Here is a 19,288-nt window from a genome sequence, read left to right as displayed (position 1 = left end):
TATTTATAAGATTTTCCTTTTTGTATGACGGGACTAGGTATTAATGTTTAAAGGGCAGGGTGGGAACGCTCCAAAACCATTGCTAATGCTCGATCGGTTTCGGCATTGAAGGACAATAATCACTTTTGACTTGTGGTCAAATATCTGATATTTGTTCATTTTGATTTGAACAAATGATTACGGCGCCGATGTGAAAGTGGTTTAGGAGGAAAGTGTTAAATCGCATCTGTTCATCTGCGCATGCTCAGAGGGTCTTCCCATCTTATACATTTTTAATGGGTAATGGCTGCGTTCCTTATCCAGATCTCCGCTGCTTGGAAATCCCACATATACGCCTTTTATTTCAGTGTATAGCAAACCGATCTTGTAATAATTAAATCCGGGAAGGTGAATCGGGATCCTTTGTGAGAAATGAATGGAGTCATGCTTTGAAGGATGAAAGATCTGTCCTTTTTGTTTTTAACCCTTTGCTTCCCGTGATCCACAAACAATCGAGGTACAGTAAGTGCGAATATAAGTGGACTAGTGGTGTGCCTTTCATCCTCCCAGCTTCCTTTGAGTAACTAAGTCATAATTTAATGTAGTTTGCATGTACTCGGAACCCTTTAAGTGTTGAAAGTGTCAGAAGATATCCGATGATCCCATGAAGGCACTAACCAGAGCCCAAATTAACCGGGATATTCAGATATTGGTATTTATTAGAGACGCACTTCATTATAGCCGTTTTGATGTTTACAACATAATCTACTGTCTACTATAAGTCCACTGCCCTGTTTGGTCCTGTCTGAGTGAGAGACCAGATGCAGACTGGTTTGTCCTCCTGGCTTTGTACATGCTGTATTTCATGTGTTTTTATGTGTAACCTTATCGGTACCCAGTGTTGCTCTGTGCGTCAACAGGGAACAGCACTAGGATACTGTTAGTATTGGGAGTATTTTCGTTAGTCGCTACGAACATTAGTCGTAGCCTAGTCATTTAATCAAAGACACCCATGCTTAATTATTACATATTCTTAAAACCGTATAGATGATTAGAATTAGCTGTTTTAATAATTGTAATTAACCTGCTTAGTTCCCTTCATTATGCAGGAGCAGATGCTTCTGTTCCTGCATAAGGAGATGCTGGTTCCTATAACTGTTACAGATTAAATAGGCCTAGTTGTAGTTGCATGGTAACTTTGCCATCAGGAGGACATTTGTCTTTCAGCGTCTCCACCTTGCTGTCGGAAGAGTTTGGGCCAGAAGACTGTGTTGACCTTGGTTGTAAGATAGCAGGACATTTAGTTGCTTACCACTACTTAGGCTTTTATGTTTCTCCACTGTAACCAGCCCAGACTCAACCGGCCCGTCTAGTACTGCTCAAACAGTACACACTGTGTACTGTTTGTGTGTTCACACAATTAATTATATATCATTCAGATTGGCAGCTTGCCTACTTAACAAGGGCCAATAATACATCTGGCTGCCGCCAACTAACAAAGGTTAACCTATCTATAGCCTGAGTTTAGTTAGTTTGACTTTACTATTATGTTACTGCATATTGTGTATAGCAGAAATAAGAGAGGCATTACAGAGATATTACACACCACACACACACACACACACACACACACACACACACACACACACACAAACACACACACACACACCCACACACACACACACACACACAAAGAATAACAACAACAAATAATGTGGGACTTGCTTGAGCCCCTCGATTCCCTCCTCATTGGGGGCTGAGGTCACGCTGCACCACATGGCCAGGTCTGGTCCTCCACGTCCGTGTGCAGTAGCTGACCGTTCCTCTCCTCCTCCAGACCATGATGCGGCAGGTGACCAGCAGTGACTTCTGCATGAGCGGCCGGCCGTCCTGCCTGGCGGAGGACTCCCACCACCCTGCCTCCCACTTTGAGCTCTGCGCCTCCCAGTCCAACAAGTTCTACCCCTCCCCGCACCCGCCCTCACTGCAGATGGCCCTGGGGCCCATGGGGCCCATGCCCCCCCAGAGCTCACACAAACCTATCGCCTGCCACAGGCAGGACGCCCTGGGGGACCCCCGCTCGCCGGGACCCCCGCAGGGCTCGGCCATGGGGATGGGCAAGGCCGGCGCCGAGCCGCAGCCGCAGGACCTGAAGAAGAAGAAGCCCCCCGGGGGGAAGTCGGGCCGGCGCGGGCGGCCCGCCGGAACCACCAAGCTGGCGGGGTACCGGACCAGCACGGGGCGGCCCCTGGGGACCACGCGGGCGGCGGGCTTCAAGACCAGCCCGGGCCGGCCGCTGGGCACCACCAAGGCGGCGGGGTACAAGGTGAGCCCCGGGCGGCCCCCCGGCAGCATCAAGAGCCTGTCGCGCCTCAACAAACTAGCCTACGGCACGTGCAGCGGCGCCGCCTTCCCCTACCCGCTGCCCCACAAGGACAGCCTGTGTGAACCCTCCTGCAAGGACAAGGTAGCTAACGAATAACCCCCGGCCCTCCCCCCCCCCACTGGGTGCTGTCCCGTCAGAGCGACCTTACCCCCCCCTGGCTCCTCACCCCCTCTGGGGGCTGTCCCGTCAGAGAGCCCTTCTCATTGGCTCTACTTTGCGAAATGCATGCTATAGTTCTGCTGTCAGAAACGGGCCATGATTGTACATGTGTTCCAGTCTGAGGAAAGGAAGTGTGCCGTTGCTGTTGTGTTTTTTTTATAACTGTATTTGTGTCATTATGTGTGTGTGCTCTGGTCACGTGACCATCAGGATTTCATTTCACCGTTTATAAGTGTCTATCTATAAGTGTCAAAAGACGATTGGTTTTTAAATTATCCCTGGAAATATTTTAATATCTGATCATGCATCCATTAAAACTTAATTTTGTCGGTTTATATGGCATCAACTGCTGTGTGACACTATCTGTCAGTGGCTGGCTCTGTTGAGCACGCTGCCAATCAGCCACTAGTCCAGTGCAAGCGAGTATTTTCTGTGTTGTTGTTGTTAATGTGGGTTCCAAATGGCCTTCTGATTCTAGGTGTTCTGTTTCTGTAGGTCTGAATACAGCAACATGCATTCATTACCTGAACTCCATTCAAAATACAAATAGGCTTCCACATTCGATAGGAGTTCTATTTTCAATTACCTAATTTTCCAACAATGGTCCAACTCTATTTATTGTTCTGTATGCAATTATGCATAACATTAATTTATGTAAAAATCGAAAAATTTGTAAATCTAACAAGGCTTGACTTCACAATGGAATGCAGTATTTAGACATGGTTATACTTTACCAGGTATCTAACCCCTTCTTCCCCACACTGCTTGTTGGAGAAAAGGACTATGCCAAACATTTTCATGAATCATTGAGTGGCAGCAACCTGCTTTAAGAGAAGCCCTAAACACGAAACTCGAACCCCATCATTTGTAAATATTTAATTGTTTATTTTAACTATTCTAGACAATTGCAATATCATAATTCAGATGTTGTTTGTTTTAACTTTTTGTATAATATTTCACAGAGTATTATGAAGGCATGTCTCACTTTCTGCCACCCTATCTATTCTAATGTCGGAAAGAGGTTGGAAATTGCTGTATACGAAATGTCTACCCTGAACCATTTTCTGACATATGTCATTGCCATGTTTGAAACATGTTTTCCTCAAGTTATAGCTCAACCCTTAAACGATAATTTAAGGAGAACAAATAAGAGATTTAAAGTTGTTAAAGTGGAAGCAAATATGTGTATGGTTGGCTCTATATGGTAGCATAATTATTTTATATTGTTTTGTGTGTGTGTGTGTGTGTGTGTGTGTGTGTGCGTGTGTATACAAAGCTGTCACCTGCTTAGCTTGAAATCTGTAGACATGCTTTTTACCAATTACGACCCAAAACATCATTGTCGTCCACCTCTACCAAAGATTTGTATCTTTTCTACAAGCTTCTATGAGATCTCTGCTAGAGTGTTTTGATAACTACTACTCATGTACTGTGTTATAATCGTGTGATTGGGGGGGCGCCCATGTGGCGAATACAAACGCAGGTCATCAAGGAGCATGTGTTGGGGGATTTCATCTTTTCCAAGGATGTTTGCAAGAGTAGTCTGGGGACAGCTGGCTATCAAACCCAGGAGCTTTCAGCCAGAATCTGATCTCCTCCTAACCTCCATCGCACTCCCCCTCCCACACGATGAAAAGGGTTTTCAGGCCTCTGTTGAACGAAAGTGAATCTGACCAGTGAACTTGTGTATGCCATACTGCAAATGAAGACGCTTCGTTGTACCATGAATAAATAGCTTGTTTAAATAGTGTACTTAAATGCATTATAAATCCATACCTAGGGGCAATGTATGCTTCCAGAATCGCATCACAATTTTATATTCAAATGTTTTTACTTAGAGACACAATAACCTCCCCTTTTTTTATATAACGAATATGTAGCTTTGTGTTATTCAACACTGATAGAAGTTGCTCATGTTCACATTATATGTCACTGGCCCTGGCGGGACGCTGGTTCGGTTTTATATGGTGTCTGTGTTAGGTTGTTTTGCATATTATATACAGTATATATATACTTTTTTTCCCTATACTTTTTTCAAGTATCAAGTATAACTCAATCACTAATGGATTATAAGGGTTGAATCCGCTCAAAAAAGTTCAATTCCCAGCATCTTCCTTGTTCATGCCATTGTGAATCCGGGGCTTTCCATCTCCCCATCATACTTCTGAAGAACCGTGACACGTCTCGTTGTAGCAGCAGGCCTTAGTAGAGAGTGGTAGCGTCTTTACCATGTCAGCTATTTCCCACATGCACTTCCAAAGTGTGGATAGGGCGTTGTTGTTCCTCAGTGCGTTGACTTGTTTCACATGATCTCCAAACTTGGTTACAAGACATAAGTGCTTTTGTGAATATATTTAGTTGCGTCTAACTTGTTTTGTTCTGTTATGTTGACTGACCACACACCTCACACATATTTTGTGAAAAACAAAGATTAATAGAATGCCCATATATTTGGAAGTATTTCAAGGTGTGATATCAAAGAGGGACTGCTGTTAATGGCAACGTGTTTTGATACGCCTATACAATTTCAATCCAACACAATCAAGGGTCATTATTGAATGATGGAATGTTTCATTGATTCACTCACCCTTCACCAAGATCTACACTTTAAAACAGCAGTTTTAAAGGCTGATTTTGATGATGTTACCTCACACTATTGAGTGTTTTCCGGAGATGCAAAGCCCTGTGAATAATATATTGTGTAACATGCTCGCATTTAATTATTTGTATATTCCCACGTTTTTTTTCCTTTCTTTATTTCTTGCATGGTTGTTGTGGAATGTCAAGGTTGTGTAATAAATTCTGAATTAAGACTTCCTTGTATTGACTTTGACTTTTAAATCCAAAGCTTATTCAGTTACATAATTTAAATCATTTGTCAATCATGAAAGGCAGTATAGATCAAACTGTTTTAAGTTAATATACATTTATAATGTCATTTGTATGGGAAAATGATTCAGCCCTCATACAATAAATAAGTAATCATATGAATTATTTACTTGGTAAATGTCACTGTAAATAAATAAACGTGGCCACAAATAAATATTTAATTCCATGTTTAATTAAATATATTTATATGTGTATTAATTTATTGATATGCTGCTAGTTGTTTATGCAATGAAATATTTCTGTCAGATTTATTTATACAGGTAAACATATTTGAATAATTTTTCTGCAGTATGAAAAAATGAAAAAATCCATGTTGGATCCTACCAATGTAATTATTTATTTATATATATATATATATATATACATTCCAAAACTGTGTAGCGTATCGGATACAGTAGCAAGGCGGACCACACAAACATTATATCCGGTGTTCCGACTCCTGACTTCCGTTCATCCATAGTTCCGTTCCGGTGTTTCTGTGTTTATGTCAGGCAATCCTGCTACGATACCACTTATTAATAAGCAGAGGATTTAAATCCAAAAACAAAAAGTGTATTTCTCTGTTTTTATATATATATATATATATATACATATATATATATATGTGTATATATATATATATATATATATATATATATATATATATATATATATATATATATATATATATATATATATATATATATATATATATATATATATATATATATATATGTATATATATATATATATAAAAACAGAGAAATACACTTTTTGTTTTTGGATTTAAATCCTCTGCTTATTAATAAGTGGTATCGTAGCAGGATTGCCTGACATAAACACAGAAACACCGGAACGGAACTATGGATGAACGGAAGTCAGGAGTCGGAACACCGGATATAATGTTTGTGTGGTCCGCCTTGCTACTGTATCCGATACGCTACACAGTTTTGGAATTATGAGAGAATGGTTTCCTAGTTTGAATATACATCGTATTTTATACATTCAGTATATTCATTCAATATGACGGTGGTATTAGGTATAAATTATATTTGGTTGGTTTTCTTAATCATTCATTTGTATTTTAGTGTCAGTTCATCAGTGGCCGCACAGGGTAAGTTTTGGACCGTAGTATTGCTAGCACAACGTTAACTGAGTCAACATTATTGTCATTGTAGTTATGGAGCATGTCAAGCACATTGTTGGTAGTGTTGTGTGTTGTGTGCAGGTTATCTAATCAGGCTGCGGCTCTTATAGATGTAGTGTAATCTGAAGCACACCGGTCCCTATTAATCAACATAAATGTGTTATTTTGGTATTCTCTGACTGCATTTTGATCTCGTGTATTTTGAATTTCTGTACATATGAACTTTACACTATGGGATGTTTACACCAAAGCTTTAAAACATTTTAGTTCAATTCAAGCTAAATGTAGAAACTATAGTAATATCATGGCAAACTAGCTGTTTTCTGTTTTTTGTTTTCCTGATTATTTTTGTCTGATGTATGCTTGGATATTTAAGAAGGGTTTCTAGTATAGTTGATACGCATTGCTATTGTTTGATCACGTTCACAGAGAGCAGTGAGTCTTCAGAGACCAAATGGAGTGAGGATGCTCTCTCCGACCTGGAGAACAGCCCTAAATTCGTTGAGACGGACAACTACGAGTCTCACCCGAAACGGCAGTTCAAAACTGCTGAGATTGCAGATGCCCTTATGGGGACTGAAACCCCCATCGATCCATCAGACATAGAGTCCCTGTATCCCAAAAATGTAAAAGACTTCCAGAGTGGCTTCTTGCCACCTTGTGCTGAGGATGATGCAGAGTGTGCTGCACCCTCTCAGGCTGCTGATGGAGTACTTTTGAAGAAGAGCCCGGAAACAGAGCAGGTGACCATAAACAAAGCCTCTTTACATATGTAAAGTCTATAAAGATTGAAGAATTTTTCTGGGGGTACCAACAGCCATTAAATGTGGCTTCTGCCTACCTTTTATCATTTGCAAACGTTCCTCTCCATGGGCATAATTCTAAACCAATATTGGTTTGTTTTCATGATGGATGAAAATGTGTTCACTACCTACTTTCCATTTTCCATGGTCAATTGTTCATAATCTATGAGATGTATGTAATTGTGTCCACGATTGTTTAACTTCCTATCCAAACATATAGGGTCTCATGTTCTGTGCCCTCTCTTCCCTGTTCCAAGGTTACTCTGGATATGGTGCACGTGGACACCATGGTGACGGAGGAGCAGAACACAACTGAGACCACGAAGACGCACAAGGTCAACTGTGATAAGAGGAATATTACTGGGATGGACGACTTCACTGTGCAAGTCCTGAATGCTTCACAGGTAATTACGGTCTTCCTGTGAGGAATAGACTAGTTGATACACCATGGGTACTCAAAGAGTAGTTTCATACATAAATACTACATCTATTAACGTTTTATCTGATAATGATCTATTCCTCTATTCAGTGTGAAAAATGAATGCCATTAATGGAGTCTTTAATCAAAAAACGTCTTGAAATACCATGAGTGCATAGATTTCTTAACTTTGTTGGCTCTCTCTGGGATGCAAACCCCTTACTGTCACTGTTGCCATGTTATCCCTATTGGCACTGGTAATAACATAATATAGCTTACCAGTTAGGATCGTAATCTTTGGAGAAAAGCATTTCCATAGGATTTCTGTGCATATGCTATCATGTCAGCACTGGTTAAACCCTGATCGCTGTTGATGTGCTGCAGGACCTGATGGAGTTCCTGAACGCCAACGGTACCGAGTGCTCCGTTGTGCTCTTCTTCACAACCTGGTGCCAGTTCTCCGCCAGCCTCGCCCCTCACTTCAACGCCCTACCACGGGTTTTTCCCAGCATGCATTTCCTGGCACTGGATGCATCTCAGCATAGCAGGTACACGATTGCTTGTAGAAAGAAGTATATGAGTTGGTTGATCAGTTGGTAGCATAATACCTAAAAGCATGCAAGTACTTTTCATGGTTTGTTATGTAATATGTATGTTAGGTAATGTTATGCCTACAAGTTAGGGTTAGGGTAATCCTAATTTAGCATGTGAGAGTATATAGCATGTCCGGCTACATAGCCGTTTATGTAAATTAGCATGTCTGGGGTACATGGCATGTTATATAATTCAGCAGCTCAGGCTATGTAGAACTTTGTTGTTAGTATTATGTTTTCAGCCTACATACCTTTTTGGGTTCTTTGTTCCTGAAGTTTCATTGATATTATTTTGCCCACAAAGAAGCTTTTTATTAATGGTTAGAACAACATGGCCTCTAAAGCCCGTACCCATGGTATGACTGTGTTGGTCTGTTTGTCCAGTCTGTCCACCCGGTTTGGGACGGTGGCGGTGCCCAACATACTGCTCTTCCAGGGGGTGAAACCCATGGCCCGCTTCAACCACACTGACCGCACCCTGGATGCACTCACCTTTTTCATCGCCAACCAGACAGGTATGCACCATGAACAAATATACACTTTCATTTCATCTCAGATTGGGTGGTATTTATGTTTTCTTACCTTCATAGCTTCCTGTCATGTCACAGAGGTATACGGTATGTGACTGTTTTTGGGTAAAATTAATACAATGCAATAATAAAAAACGTAAAATCTGAGTTGGGGATACAACTTATTATTATGTTCTCTAGCCTACAATGCTGTGTGTCTAACATTTGATTAACTGGCTAAGTCAAGTCTTGCTGGGTATAAATACTTATTCAGTATATTTCTAACTTCAACAGTTATATACTTTCAAACTACATAAAGCTATTGATCAATAAGATGTTGGGGGAAAATAGAAAGAGTCTGTTATTTGGATGGTATTGAATAGTACCTACTGTACATCACTAAGTGTCCTGGTATACAGTAATACCACCCAAGCCAATATCTCAGATATTGGCACTATAATAAACTCACTCTTTGTTACTATCCGTAAGACTATCCATCCGTACATGTCTCAAGTAAATAGTTGGTCTGAGCAGAGCAATGCAAAATGATGTCCTCTTGAATTCTCTCCATCCAGGATTCGAGGCGGGCCCTGACAGAGAAGTGACAGACACCGACCAATTGGGGCCCCTCCCCGGGGTGCCGGTGAAGAGCATTGATTGGCTGCTTGTGTTTTCAGTCCTGTTCATCACAGGTTTTACGTTCTATGCCATCCTGCGGACAGACAGCATCCGGTGGCTCATACCAGGACAGGAGCACGAGCACCAGGACTGAATTAACGATAAATTAGTGTATTAATTATGTGTAGTAAAAGATTATAATGATACTAAATTATTTTACAGTTGAAGATGGATGGGTTTTAAGGGGGCATGATAGTGATACTAAATTTCAAATTGTGTGAACAGATGACGTGCTATCTATGGAATTTTATAAAACTGTTTTGCTGTGATTGTAAATGAATGTACATTTGTGGAAAATAAAAATGTATCCTCCTGAAAATTGGTTAATGTAAAATATGCAGTAGGCAATATTTGATTGTTAATCTGTTATTTGGATACGGCAAATATCAGGCATGCAAACTAGTCACCTTTCGGCGAAATTCGCCGTTTTTTTTAAACAAAATTGGCCAGTTGTGTGATTCGTGGAGATCCATTGAGAAAACATTGGGGGTTGGGGGGGGGGGTCTACATTCTGACGAAAACGAGACGATAACTAAGTAAATAAATAAAAAACTATTTTGACACTTTCGTTAACGAATAAAAACGAGACGAAAATGTAAGCAGGACGATTTGGGAAGCGATCCAATCAGAACTAAGCTCTTTATGTGGGGAAGTACTGATTGTCCCGCCCGGCAGGTCAACGAGCAGGCGCTTGCTGCGTCGCAAGCAAGTGTCCCTTTGTAAACAGTTTGGTGCAACAATCACCGGTTAAAACACAACCAACTTGAAGTCATTGGTAGACGAGTCATCCCAAAATTCACGCAAAGATAAGCATCCTTAAACATTTTTTTCTTTCAAGCTAATGTTATGTGTGTTTTTCGCTAAAATTGGAATACAATACAAGCTGAAAGAAACCACCGCTGTCCTGTAACGGTACCGGAGCTATGTGCTGTCGACACCACAGCGGGGCACAGAAACACAGGATTCACTGTGGTTTCTGTGACATGATAAACACTAAAAATGAATACTAATGTTTTATAAAGCTATCTTAGTGGGAAAGCCACGCAACAGATAGCCACGGTTACATACAGTAATGTTCTTATGACGGGAGAAAGGAACAGAAATATAGTATAGAGACAACTTGGAGCTGTGTGCGCGCGTATGTTTGAGTGAGAGACGGGAGTAAATGAGAGACAGAAAAATCGGACCCCCTCCATTCTACCTCACAGGTACAGGTCCGACAAGGATGGGCCACTGAGTGCAAATAAAGCTAGTACATCCCAGAACAACAACAGACCAAGGAGGACACGACAAAAAAAAGTAATAATAATAATAATAAAAAAAAAATAATAATAATAATATAAAAAAATAATAATATTAAAAAAATAATAAGAAAAAAAATGTAACCTGCGCACGCATAATTTTTTTGGACCTGTGCGCATCTTTTTTTTTGACATGCACAGGTAAAAAAAAAAAAGATGCGCAGATCAAAAAAAAAGATGCGCACGCAGATCCAAAAAAAAGATGTGCGCGCTAACTAATCAATCGCCTTTATTATTATCAAAACGACGCTACGTGTGGAGTGCGTACCGAACACCATCTCCTGGTACTCAAATGAGTAACTCACTAAAAAAGTTATGTGCACCCCTGATAATAACCGACTGTATAATGAGCGAGAAACAAGTTTGCTATCTTCACAATAAAAAAATCTTTGGCCAAATGACTCCACGTTCCATGTTCCACGACCACCAATCGCTATCAAGATATACCACAGCGCGCGTTTTTTTCCCCATCGTTCCAGTCCTGGAGTGGACTGCTCAGTCGTAACTGACCAGTTTATGGGTTAATAAATGTGCCATTTTTTTTCAAGAAAATGTTGTCTTTTCCCTTCATTTTCTTCTGGGAGTACACCAGAATGCTTAATTTACATGTTAAAATAGCAAAATTTGGCTGGGGGGGATGCCCCCAGACCCCCCTACAACGGTTTAGTTTGTCACCTTTTTCAACCCTTATGAGTTTGCAGGTATGAAATATATAATATCACAACTTAAAATATATTGGAGACGTCACTTTATTGATTTTACTCAATTAATTCAAAGAGACCAACTTTCCGAAGCGTATTTTAATCAGGCAATATCCTGAACGTCTATGATCTCAAGCATACGCTAGAACCAGAACTGTTCACCACAGCGGTTGGAGCGTCATGCTTACCTTTGGCATTAACAGTGTGTCCTGGAGGGTTTCTAGGCTGGGCAGCCTTCTACTACCAACGATATCAAGACATTCATCTAACATGGTGAGGGAGAACTCGGGTTGCGGTGCGTTAGTAGCTTCCAACTCAATCTGTTGTAGTGGCTCTCACAACGCATGATCATATTTCATTGCGTAAACCTCGGCCTATAGGTCGACGGTTATGAATGGCTATTATATACCGTCGGTAAGGTGAAGACGTTACCGGCGCAGTACTGTATACCTACCGTATGTTCAATTGAACCATGAACCAGAACGACTTCTTTAGACGACATCTTGTTAGTGTGACACTGCCCCCCTGCGGACATCTGGTAACATGTCATGGCATTCTGCTACACGCACCCTGGATGTAGTATAAGAACACAATACCTATAACACACACGCACAACACTGGATGGAAAGGAACCTGCCTGTTTCAACTTCCTACAATAACTACGTGAACATATGGTGAAAAAGGATATACAATTGAAGTCCAAATTGAAATAGTATCTTCTATCATTATCATTGTAGTAGTGTAGTACAAGTTAGCCCAAACTGTTCCAAGATAAAATAATGATAGGTCATTAGTTTGTTATCGTACTAATATTTTTGTTATTGTTATTTGAATTACTGCTCCCTGTGGTGAACACCAAGTATAACCCGACAGTTGTTCATATTAATTGCATTTATTCATGCATACTCGTACTGTGTCGCCAGACTTCAGAGGCCCACTGGCTAACGCCAGCAGACCGAGAGCAGTCAGTGACGGAGCTGAGAGCATCAGGCTGGGCGGAGGTGGAGACCCGGGACGCCATCTACAAAGAGCTCCAATTCAAGAGCTTCAACCAGGTGTGTGTGTGTGTGTGTGTGTGTGTGTGTGTGTGTGTGTGTGTGTTTTAAAGACTCCTCCCATCCACCACTGCACTCATAAACAAAATGCACCTGCACCAGTTTGTTTTTACAAGCTGCTAAAATTCCTTTTGATTCTTTTATTTTAGTCTGGTTTAAATTATACAGGTATACATTCATAGAGAACTATAAAATCTTTATTTATGGATGCAAATTAGCTTTTTATAAATGGCAGTCAAGAAAATTGAATTGCTCGTACTTCAATTTGAAAATGAAAATGTAAGAGCATGTTTGTAGCTATTATTAAAGTAAATGGAAGTTTGTTCTGGAGATCCCTCTTGAGCTTCAAAGCGGGGAGAGTCCGGTTCTGTGAAACAAAGCAACCTGGTCACATGGAACTAGTAAGCGTCGTCGTGGGGCCCTCGTGCTCAGGGGTCTGCTGCGTAGACTGCATCTTTCCAAGGCTGCTTAGCGGCCCCTCTAGTTGTTTTAGACCCCAACAAACTCTGTTTTTACACTTTCCCTCCGTTTGAAGAGGTGGGCGGCGCTGCGATGGTCTCCATGTGGTCCTCCGGCTCCAGGCCCTCTCCTCTTACCCGCCGTGTCAGGCCCTATTAGTCTGAGGAATGCCAGGCCCCCAGTTGGCAGCAATTGGGGTTTCGATCAAAATGATTTCTTTTACAAACAATCAAATTGGTTAAAATGTTTCATCTGGTTCACAGAAACCACTAACCACCTCGTCAATAGGGACGGGTTTTTTTTATGTGTATTTGCCACTCTCCTTTCCCCTGTCCCCTGCTTCTCTTTGTTTCTCTCTCTCTCCGTCGCTGTGAACATGTCAATCCCGCACTTTTTTTCTGATCTTGTGGCCCAATGTCAGGCTCACGTTGCAGTGTTCATTCTGACTGCTCATGTCTGTGTGTCTGTCTGTGTATGTGTGTCTGTCTTTCTGACTGTCTCTATATTAAAAAATTTTTTTGTGTGCACACACATTTGTTTTTATTGTTTTAATTTAAATTGTTAATCCATTCCTTTCATATTTGGATTTAAATGCCCTTACCAAAGTGAACCCATTAGCGCTGGCCTGCTGGTTTTAGTACTTATCAGCGATTGGCTTTGGAGAGATTTAATCTTAATTCCCTAATTGGACTAATTAGGGTTTTGTTTAGGGGTGCGTTCTCAATCTGACCTGCAGGGGGTGGAAGAACTGCACTCATGGATGCCCAAAGGCCACAGTGGAATATTATATATAATTTTTTTTTTTAAACATTTTATGGCTCAGCTACACAAGGACCCCATCAGCTAAAGATGCCAGTGGGGCCAAAAAGAGAACATGATAGTTTCATACACATTTTTTTAGTTGACTTCATTTCTTTGAGCACTGCAAGTGGAAAGTGTTGTGATGTTGTAACATCCAACACAGTAATTGATCTGTGGCAGTGCGGGCACACACTGTGTCCCTGTCTGAGCCGTCCGGGAGCGCCATGGTTCCTCATCAACAACGCGGATACTTAATCAGGTTTGAAGGGTTCAATCCCTTCCCCGGAGTCCATCAGAATTCCGGCAATCACGTGTGGAAACGAGCCTGCTGTACATCTATTTCCTCTGTCTCTAATGCTTTGATTTCTATTTTATTTGGTTGCACGACCTCCCCGTGTCTCGGTGTTGGAGTCATAGAAACAATAATAGTGGAGTAAATGATGTTGATGTTGTTTACGCACAAACCTTTATGTCTTGGTTGTTAGGATGTGGACCATCTGCTTCACGTTTCGCAGAGTCGAGCACAAATACTCGTGTGGCACGAAGCGGTGAGACTTAAGATGGAGTGTGCTGCTCAGAGGTTAGCTGCTCGCTGCACCACTACGCTTGCTGAGCTGGACAACAGAATGACTCGCCCACCCCCCCGTTCAGACTTCCAATGTTACCCGCCGCAAATATAGCCCACAATGGACTCCTCAGTGTTGTCCAGCCATCTTCCCCACAGTTCACCTCTGCTTAACGTTACGTTTAAATTAAGTTTCGCAACCACCGGTCGGTTTCCCAGTTGATAAGAGGCTTAGGCGCAAGATATTAACCAGAAGTCAAGTTTAAATTCCAGCATACCAATAGCAGTCACTCGGCCAGATCTGGTCAGAGCGTCGCCTCCTGGGAAAGGTTATATAAGCGCTTCTTGAGTGGGACTACACATGTAACTGTCATGGACCATGTCAGGTCCCTTTGTCCCCCAGTCACCGTACTGATCTAGTTAAATAGGAGCCACGTTTGATCATTCAAACGTTGCCCCTCTTCTGAACTTACACTATGGACTACATCTTTGTGAATGCTGTGCATCAACATAATACGGCTGTCTGGATGGGTGTGATGCAGCTGAATGAGCTCATTGCTCAGTCCAACCCTCGTGTTTAAGATAAAAGCGGTGTACAAATAGAAATGTGTGTTGTAAGAAATGGTATTTCACGTGTTGGACATCACGTCTTGAACTGGATTGGGGATCCGCTGGCCGTTGTGCTGGTGAATGTTTGAGAGGCCCCTGGGGGCCCGCCGCAGTGCGGTGTGAACACTGCTCTCTTAGAGATGTGCCTTGCAGATCAAAGTGGGCTTCTTTTCAATGCTTTTGTTTCTTCCAAGTCTCCCACGCCATTGTAAAATAAAAGTAAAACTGAAATGTTAAACGCAAGCAATTCAATATGTTTTTCATCGTTAAATGGCACGTGACGTCAGTCGGATGTCTGTGTATTATTGGATGCAAAACTACAATTTTCTTTATATTTCAGTTTGTTATTTATGTCACCAAACAATGGTCAATGACGTAACACCCGGTCCTTTTCCCCAGGGGGACAAGCTACATAACTGCTCTATTTACATATAACCCACCTTCCCTGGTGTACCTGAGGTCCATTGGCTTAGGCTAACACCCTCACGCCCTCCCTGTTGAACATGTTGTCATGCCTCTCCTTCAACAGACGCAGCCGGGCTCTCCAGCCCTGCTCCCTCTCTCTCTCTCGTTATACGCTGTGCCCTGCTTTTGTTAGACACGTTGTTTTACAAGTAAAAACTGAGCCCCTGGATAAACTAACCTCTTCAAGGCCATCTTGGTTTCCCCATATGCACACAGGCACACTAATACACACATCTGCACACAGAGACAAGGTCTTGCAAGTACACACACACACACACACACACACACACACACACACACACACACACACACACACACACACACACACACACACACACACACACACACACACACACACACACGCACAGTCGGCACTTACACAATTACACGCTTCTACTGTGCATGTCAGAGCTCAAAAGACATCCAGACACTTGCATGCCAAGGACTTCCATGCATGCATGTTCATGTACACACACACACACACACACACACACACACACACACACACACACACACACACACACACACACACACACACACACACACGCACACGCACACACCTTATCCCATCGGCAGAGTGCGCAGTTAATCGGATCAGCGGTGTTTGGTTCCTAGCTGTCCTCTGACTGGACCGTTCTCTGAGAACCCCGGTCGTCCCACCAATGACGTGCTCTCGGGCCCCCGCCGAGGGCTAGCCAGCCAGGAAGGCTGCTCACACAATCTGGGAGATGTCAAAGCCTCTCCTTTTTAACTCCCCCAGTGTCTTGTTAAGCCCCTAGTGTGTCCCCCTGCAGTGGTTTGGCGGTGTTGGTGGCGTGTCATCATCATCATTGTCAACACAGTGCCTCACGGTGCCTCCCAGCACCTCCGTCTGAACCAAACCTTCAGGGTTCTTTTACCCGGTTAACACAGAACACAATCTAATGAATGGATTCATTGCACATATAAAGGACCTGCGCAGCAGCCAAAAACACCACATCCCCAAACAGTCGAGACCGAGAACAACACACCACAGGTGGTCTCTGTCACCAACACGAGTCGGGGTCTGAGCATCAAAGTGAACCGTTTGGTGTTATTTTTCACCACGGAATCCCGGTTGGAAATGTAAATGGGGGGGGGGGGGGGGGGGAGATGTGAGCCAGCGAGCGGAGAAGGCATGCATGCAAACACGCATGTGACGCCCTCCGTCTGCTCCATGGAATAAGTGAGCAGCAGCCCCCCTCAGTGAGACTCAGCCATGTGATCTTGGGCCTCCAGTTACATGTTGGCTTGCTCTGCGGCGGGTAGAAGGGTTGTGGGTTGTTAGGGGTGAGGGGGGGGGGGGGTGGATGGGTGTTTTGGGGGTGAGTGTGGGGGGGGGGGGGGCGGCTTCATCAGCCAGCTGAAGACATCTGGAGTGCCGCCTTGGCAGCAGGAGCGATATGAAATGTAAGAGGTGTGGACGCCATCATCATCACCATCATCATCACCATCTCCATCACCCTCCTGATTGCCACCACAGTGGGATTCGGCCGTCTTGCCTTTCACTGCAGACAGCAGCCAACCGCTGCGCCCACGATGATGGCTCTCGCAGGATAACTCGCTGGCGAATGAGCCGCGGTGGCGTGGAGAGCAGCGGGGGGGGGGGGGGGGGAGGAGTGTGTGCGCGAGTGCACGGATGCAGGTGCATCTTCTGGCTGATACTGTGTGTTCTGTGCGTGCGCATGTGTGCGCAATTTATTTTTGTACATGTGAAGGAATTCAGTTGCACACGCATCTATGCGCGTGCGGTCGGTGAGAATGGCGTGCGTGCGTGTGTGCATACGTGTGTGGGATGGCATGCGTGTGATGCGTGCGTACGTGTGATGCGTGCGTGCGCGTGATGGCGTGCGTGCGCGTGATGGCGTGTGCGCGTGTGTGCGTGCGTGCGTGCCAGAGGCGAGTCCGAGTAGACACAATCTGCATGCACTTAGCTCTGGCAAGGCAGAGCAGGCGTCTTTAAGCCCCCGGCCTGCGCGGCGGTGGAAAGGCGATCTGTAAATAACACACACATGTATTTCAGACCAAGGCCTGGGCTCCAGCCCTGTGCCACAAGCAGAGAGAGAGAGAGACGTCTAAATAGTCCCGTCCAAAGTTATATGACAATCATTCCATAATAGCAGAAAATGGCCCCTGTGAAAGCAGCGTGTGTGGGGCGGGGGGGGGTGGGGAGGGGGGGTGTATCAGTGGTCTCCAGGCGGGTGTTTGTGATTATTTGAGATGGGGCTCTGTGAAACGTCAAGTCAAATTAACCCACTTTGACAGCTAAAGCAGCTTGGGCCAGTCAGGCAGGATGGTAGGGCTGACTTGGCATAAAGTGGGCTGGCCGAGGGTAGCTGACTGACTTGTTGTCTGGTTGTCTGGTTGTCTGGCTGGCTTTGCATTTATTTGACTATTTGTCTATTGTCTATTTTCCCGGTTTGGCATGGATTTGACAGGCTGTTGTGCTGAATGGGTGTCGAGCTGACTTGCTCTTTCGCTTGCTGGACATTTAGCAGACAGGTCGGTTTCCTGGCTGACTGAGGGGTTGACAGACTGCTTTTATGAGTGTATAACCGAGGAGGCCAGGTGTATACCTGAGGAGGCTGGTTGCTGGCTGGATGTATTTATGAGGAGGCTTGTTGCTGGCTGAGTGCATTACTGAGGAGGCTGGTTTGCTGCCTGGGTGTATAACTGAGGAGGCTGGTTTAATGGCTGTCCGTATAACTGAGGAGGCTGGCTGTATAACTGAGGAGGTTGTTTGGCTGGCTGTGTAACTGAGTAGGCTGGTTGGCTGGCTGTAAATCTGAGGAGAATCGTTGGTTTGCTGGCTGTATACCTGAAGAGTCTGGCTGGCTGTTTACCTGAGGAGGCTGGCTAAAATAAATAAAGCAGGCTTGTCTGTCCTGTGGGTGGCTGGGAGGTGTGAGCCTCACAATACAGGCGTGTAAACAAAGAGGCTTGATAAGAGTCCTTGACCCCTGCTGACTTCAGGCTCGCTATATTTCCTCCGATGTCCCAAGTGGAGGGCAGCTGACCTGCAGGCGACACCCTCATCCACGCAGGACTTTGACCCGGGTTATTTTCAGCATTCCCGGAAACAGGGGTTTAAAAGGCTTTCAAATCAGAAACCAATGCTTGGTTACTTGCACACACATACGTAGGGGAAGCGTGTTTGGGTGGGCGTGTCTTTATGCGCTGGTTTTCGTGGAACGCCGCTAAAACTCAATTTGTCGAGTGGTTAATTTATGGAACCGTCAAAATATTGTAAAATGCTGTAAACATAGGAATGTATTCATTGATTAGTTCCTTATTGGTTCGCTATATTTATGTTTTATATACATTTCGTGTGTGTGTGTGTGTGTGTGTGTGTGTGTGTGTGTGTGTGTGTGTGTGTGTGTGTGTGTGTGTGTGTGTGTGTGTGTGTGTGTGTGTGTGTGTGTGTGTGTGTGTGTGTGTGTGTGTGCGGCTCTGTGTAGGCTGAACCGTATGTCTTGTGTTTCACATTCCATTCTCGTCCAGTTTACACTCTGTGCGTCGCTCCGTTTAAACATCTCCCGGCCGGCCCGGACGGCTCGGCGAGAGCTTCTATAAACGGAAGGTGAATGTGACGCTTCGTGTTTTTTGGACTAATAGCGGACTAATAGTGTGTAGGCCAAGGCAGTAATCAACTCAACAGTCAAACACAACTGCACATGTTGGCTATCCATCTATTCTTCCAATGGAATTTAAAATTGTAATATTCCTCAATTGATATTTATTTTTGATAAAGGTAAAGAAACACTCCTATAGCTG

General features: G+C 43.6%; 3 protein-coding genes across 3 annotated transcripts; all 3 read left to right on the top strand.

Annotated features, from left to right (window-relative positions):
- Positions 1-395: 395 nt before the first annotated feature.
- Positions 396-2,461, top strand: cUnh5orf24 (chromosome Un C5orf24 homolog; the record flags this gene model as incomplete). The annotated part of the gene is made up of 2 exons (XM_084473756.1): positions 396-496; positions 1,817-2,461. The coding sequence occupies exon 2, from the start codon at positions 1,820-1,822 to the stop codon at positions 2,459-2,461; it is 642 nt and encodes a 213-aa protein (XP_084329882.1). The 5' UTR covers positions 396-496; positions 1,817-1,819.
- A 3,852-nt stretch (positions 2,462-6,313) lies between these two features.
- Positions 6,314-9,853, top strand: txndc15 (thioredoxin domain containing 15). Its single transcript, XM_084474150.1, has 6 exons — positions 6,314-6,506; positions 6,969-7,282; positions 7,600-7,746; positions 8,145-8,308; positions 8,738-8,868; positions 9,438-9,853. Exons 1-6 carry the CDS (start codon positions 6,416-6,418, stop codon positions 9,632-9,634), a joined length of 1,044 nt encoding a protein of 347 aa, XP_084330276.1. The 5' UTR covers positions 6,314-6,415; the 3' UTR covers positions 9,635-9,853.
- A 1,844-nt stretch (positions 9,854-11,697) lies between these two features.
- Positions 11,698-16,371, top strand: LOC311353940 (pterin-4-alpha-carbinolamine dehydratase 2; the record flags this gene model as incomplete). The annotated part of the gene is made up of 3 exons (XM_084473728.1): positions 11,698-11,815; positions 12,466-12,603; positions 16,291-16,371. Exons 1-3 carry the CDS (start codon positions 11,723-11,725, stop codon positions 16,369-16,371), a joined length of 312 nt encoding a protein of 103 aa, XP_084329854.1. The 5' UTR covers positions 11,698-11,722.
- Between the last annotated feature and the right edge of the window lie 2,917 nt (positions 16,372-19,288).

The sequence above is a fragment of the Micromesistius poutassou genome, assembly GCF_964030765.1.
Source record: "Micromesistius poutassou genome assembly, chromosome: 10".
NCBI lineage: Eukaryota > Metazoa > Chordata > Actinopteri > Gadiformes > Gadidae > Micromesistius > Micromesistius poutassou.
The sequence above is the reverse complement of the archived record's forward strand: the minus strand, read 5'-3'. Positions and strand labels throughout refer to the sequence as shown.

Excerpts from the sequence above, each read along its gene's own strand:
- txndc15 (XM_084474150.1), top strand. The coding sequence starts at position 6,416 with ATGACGGTGGTATTAGGTATAAATTATATTTGGTTGGTTTTCTTAATC. Across the intron at positions 6,507-6,968 it reads TTCATCAGTGGCCGCACAGG|AGAGCAGTGAGTCTTCAGAG; the intron begins GTAAGTTTTGGA and ends TCACGTTCACAG. Across the intron at positions 7,283-7,599 it reads AGAGCCCGGAAACAGAGCAG|GTTACTCTGGATATGGTGCA; the intron begins GTGACCATAAAC and ends CCCTGTTCCAAG.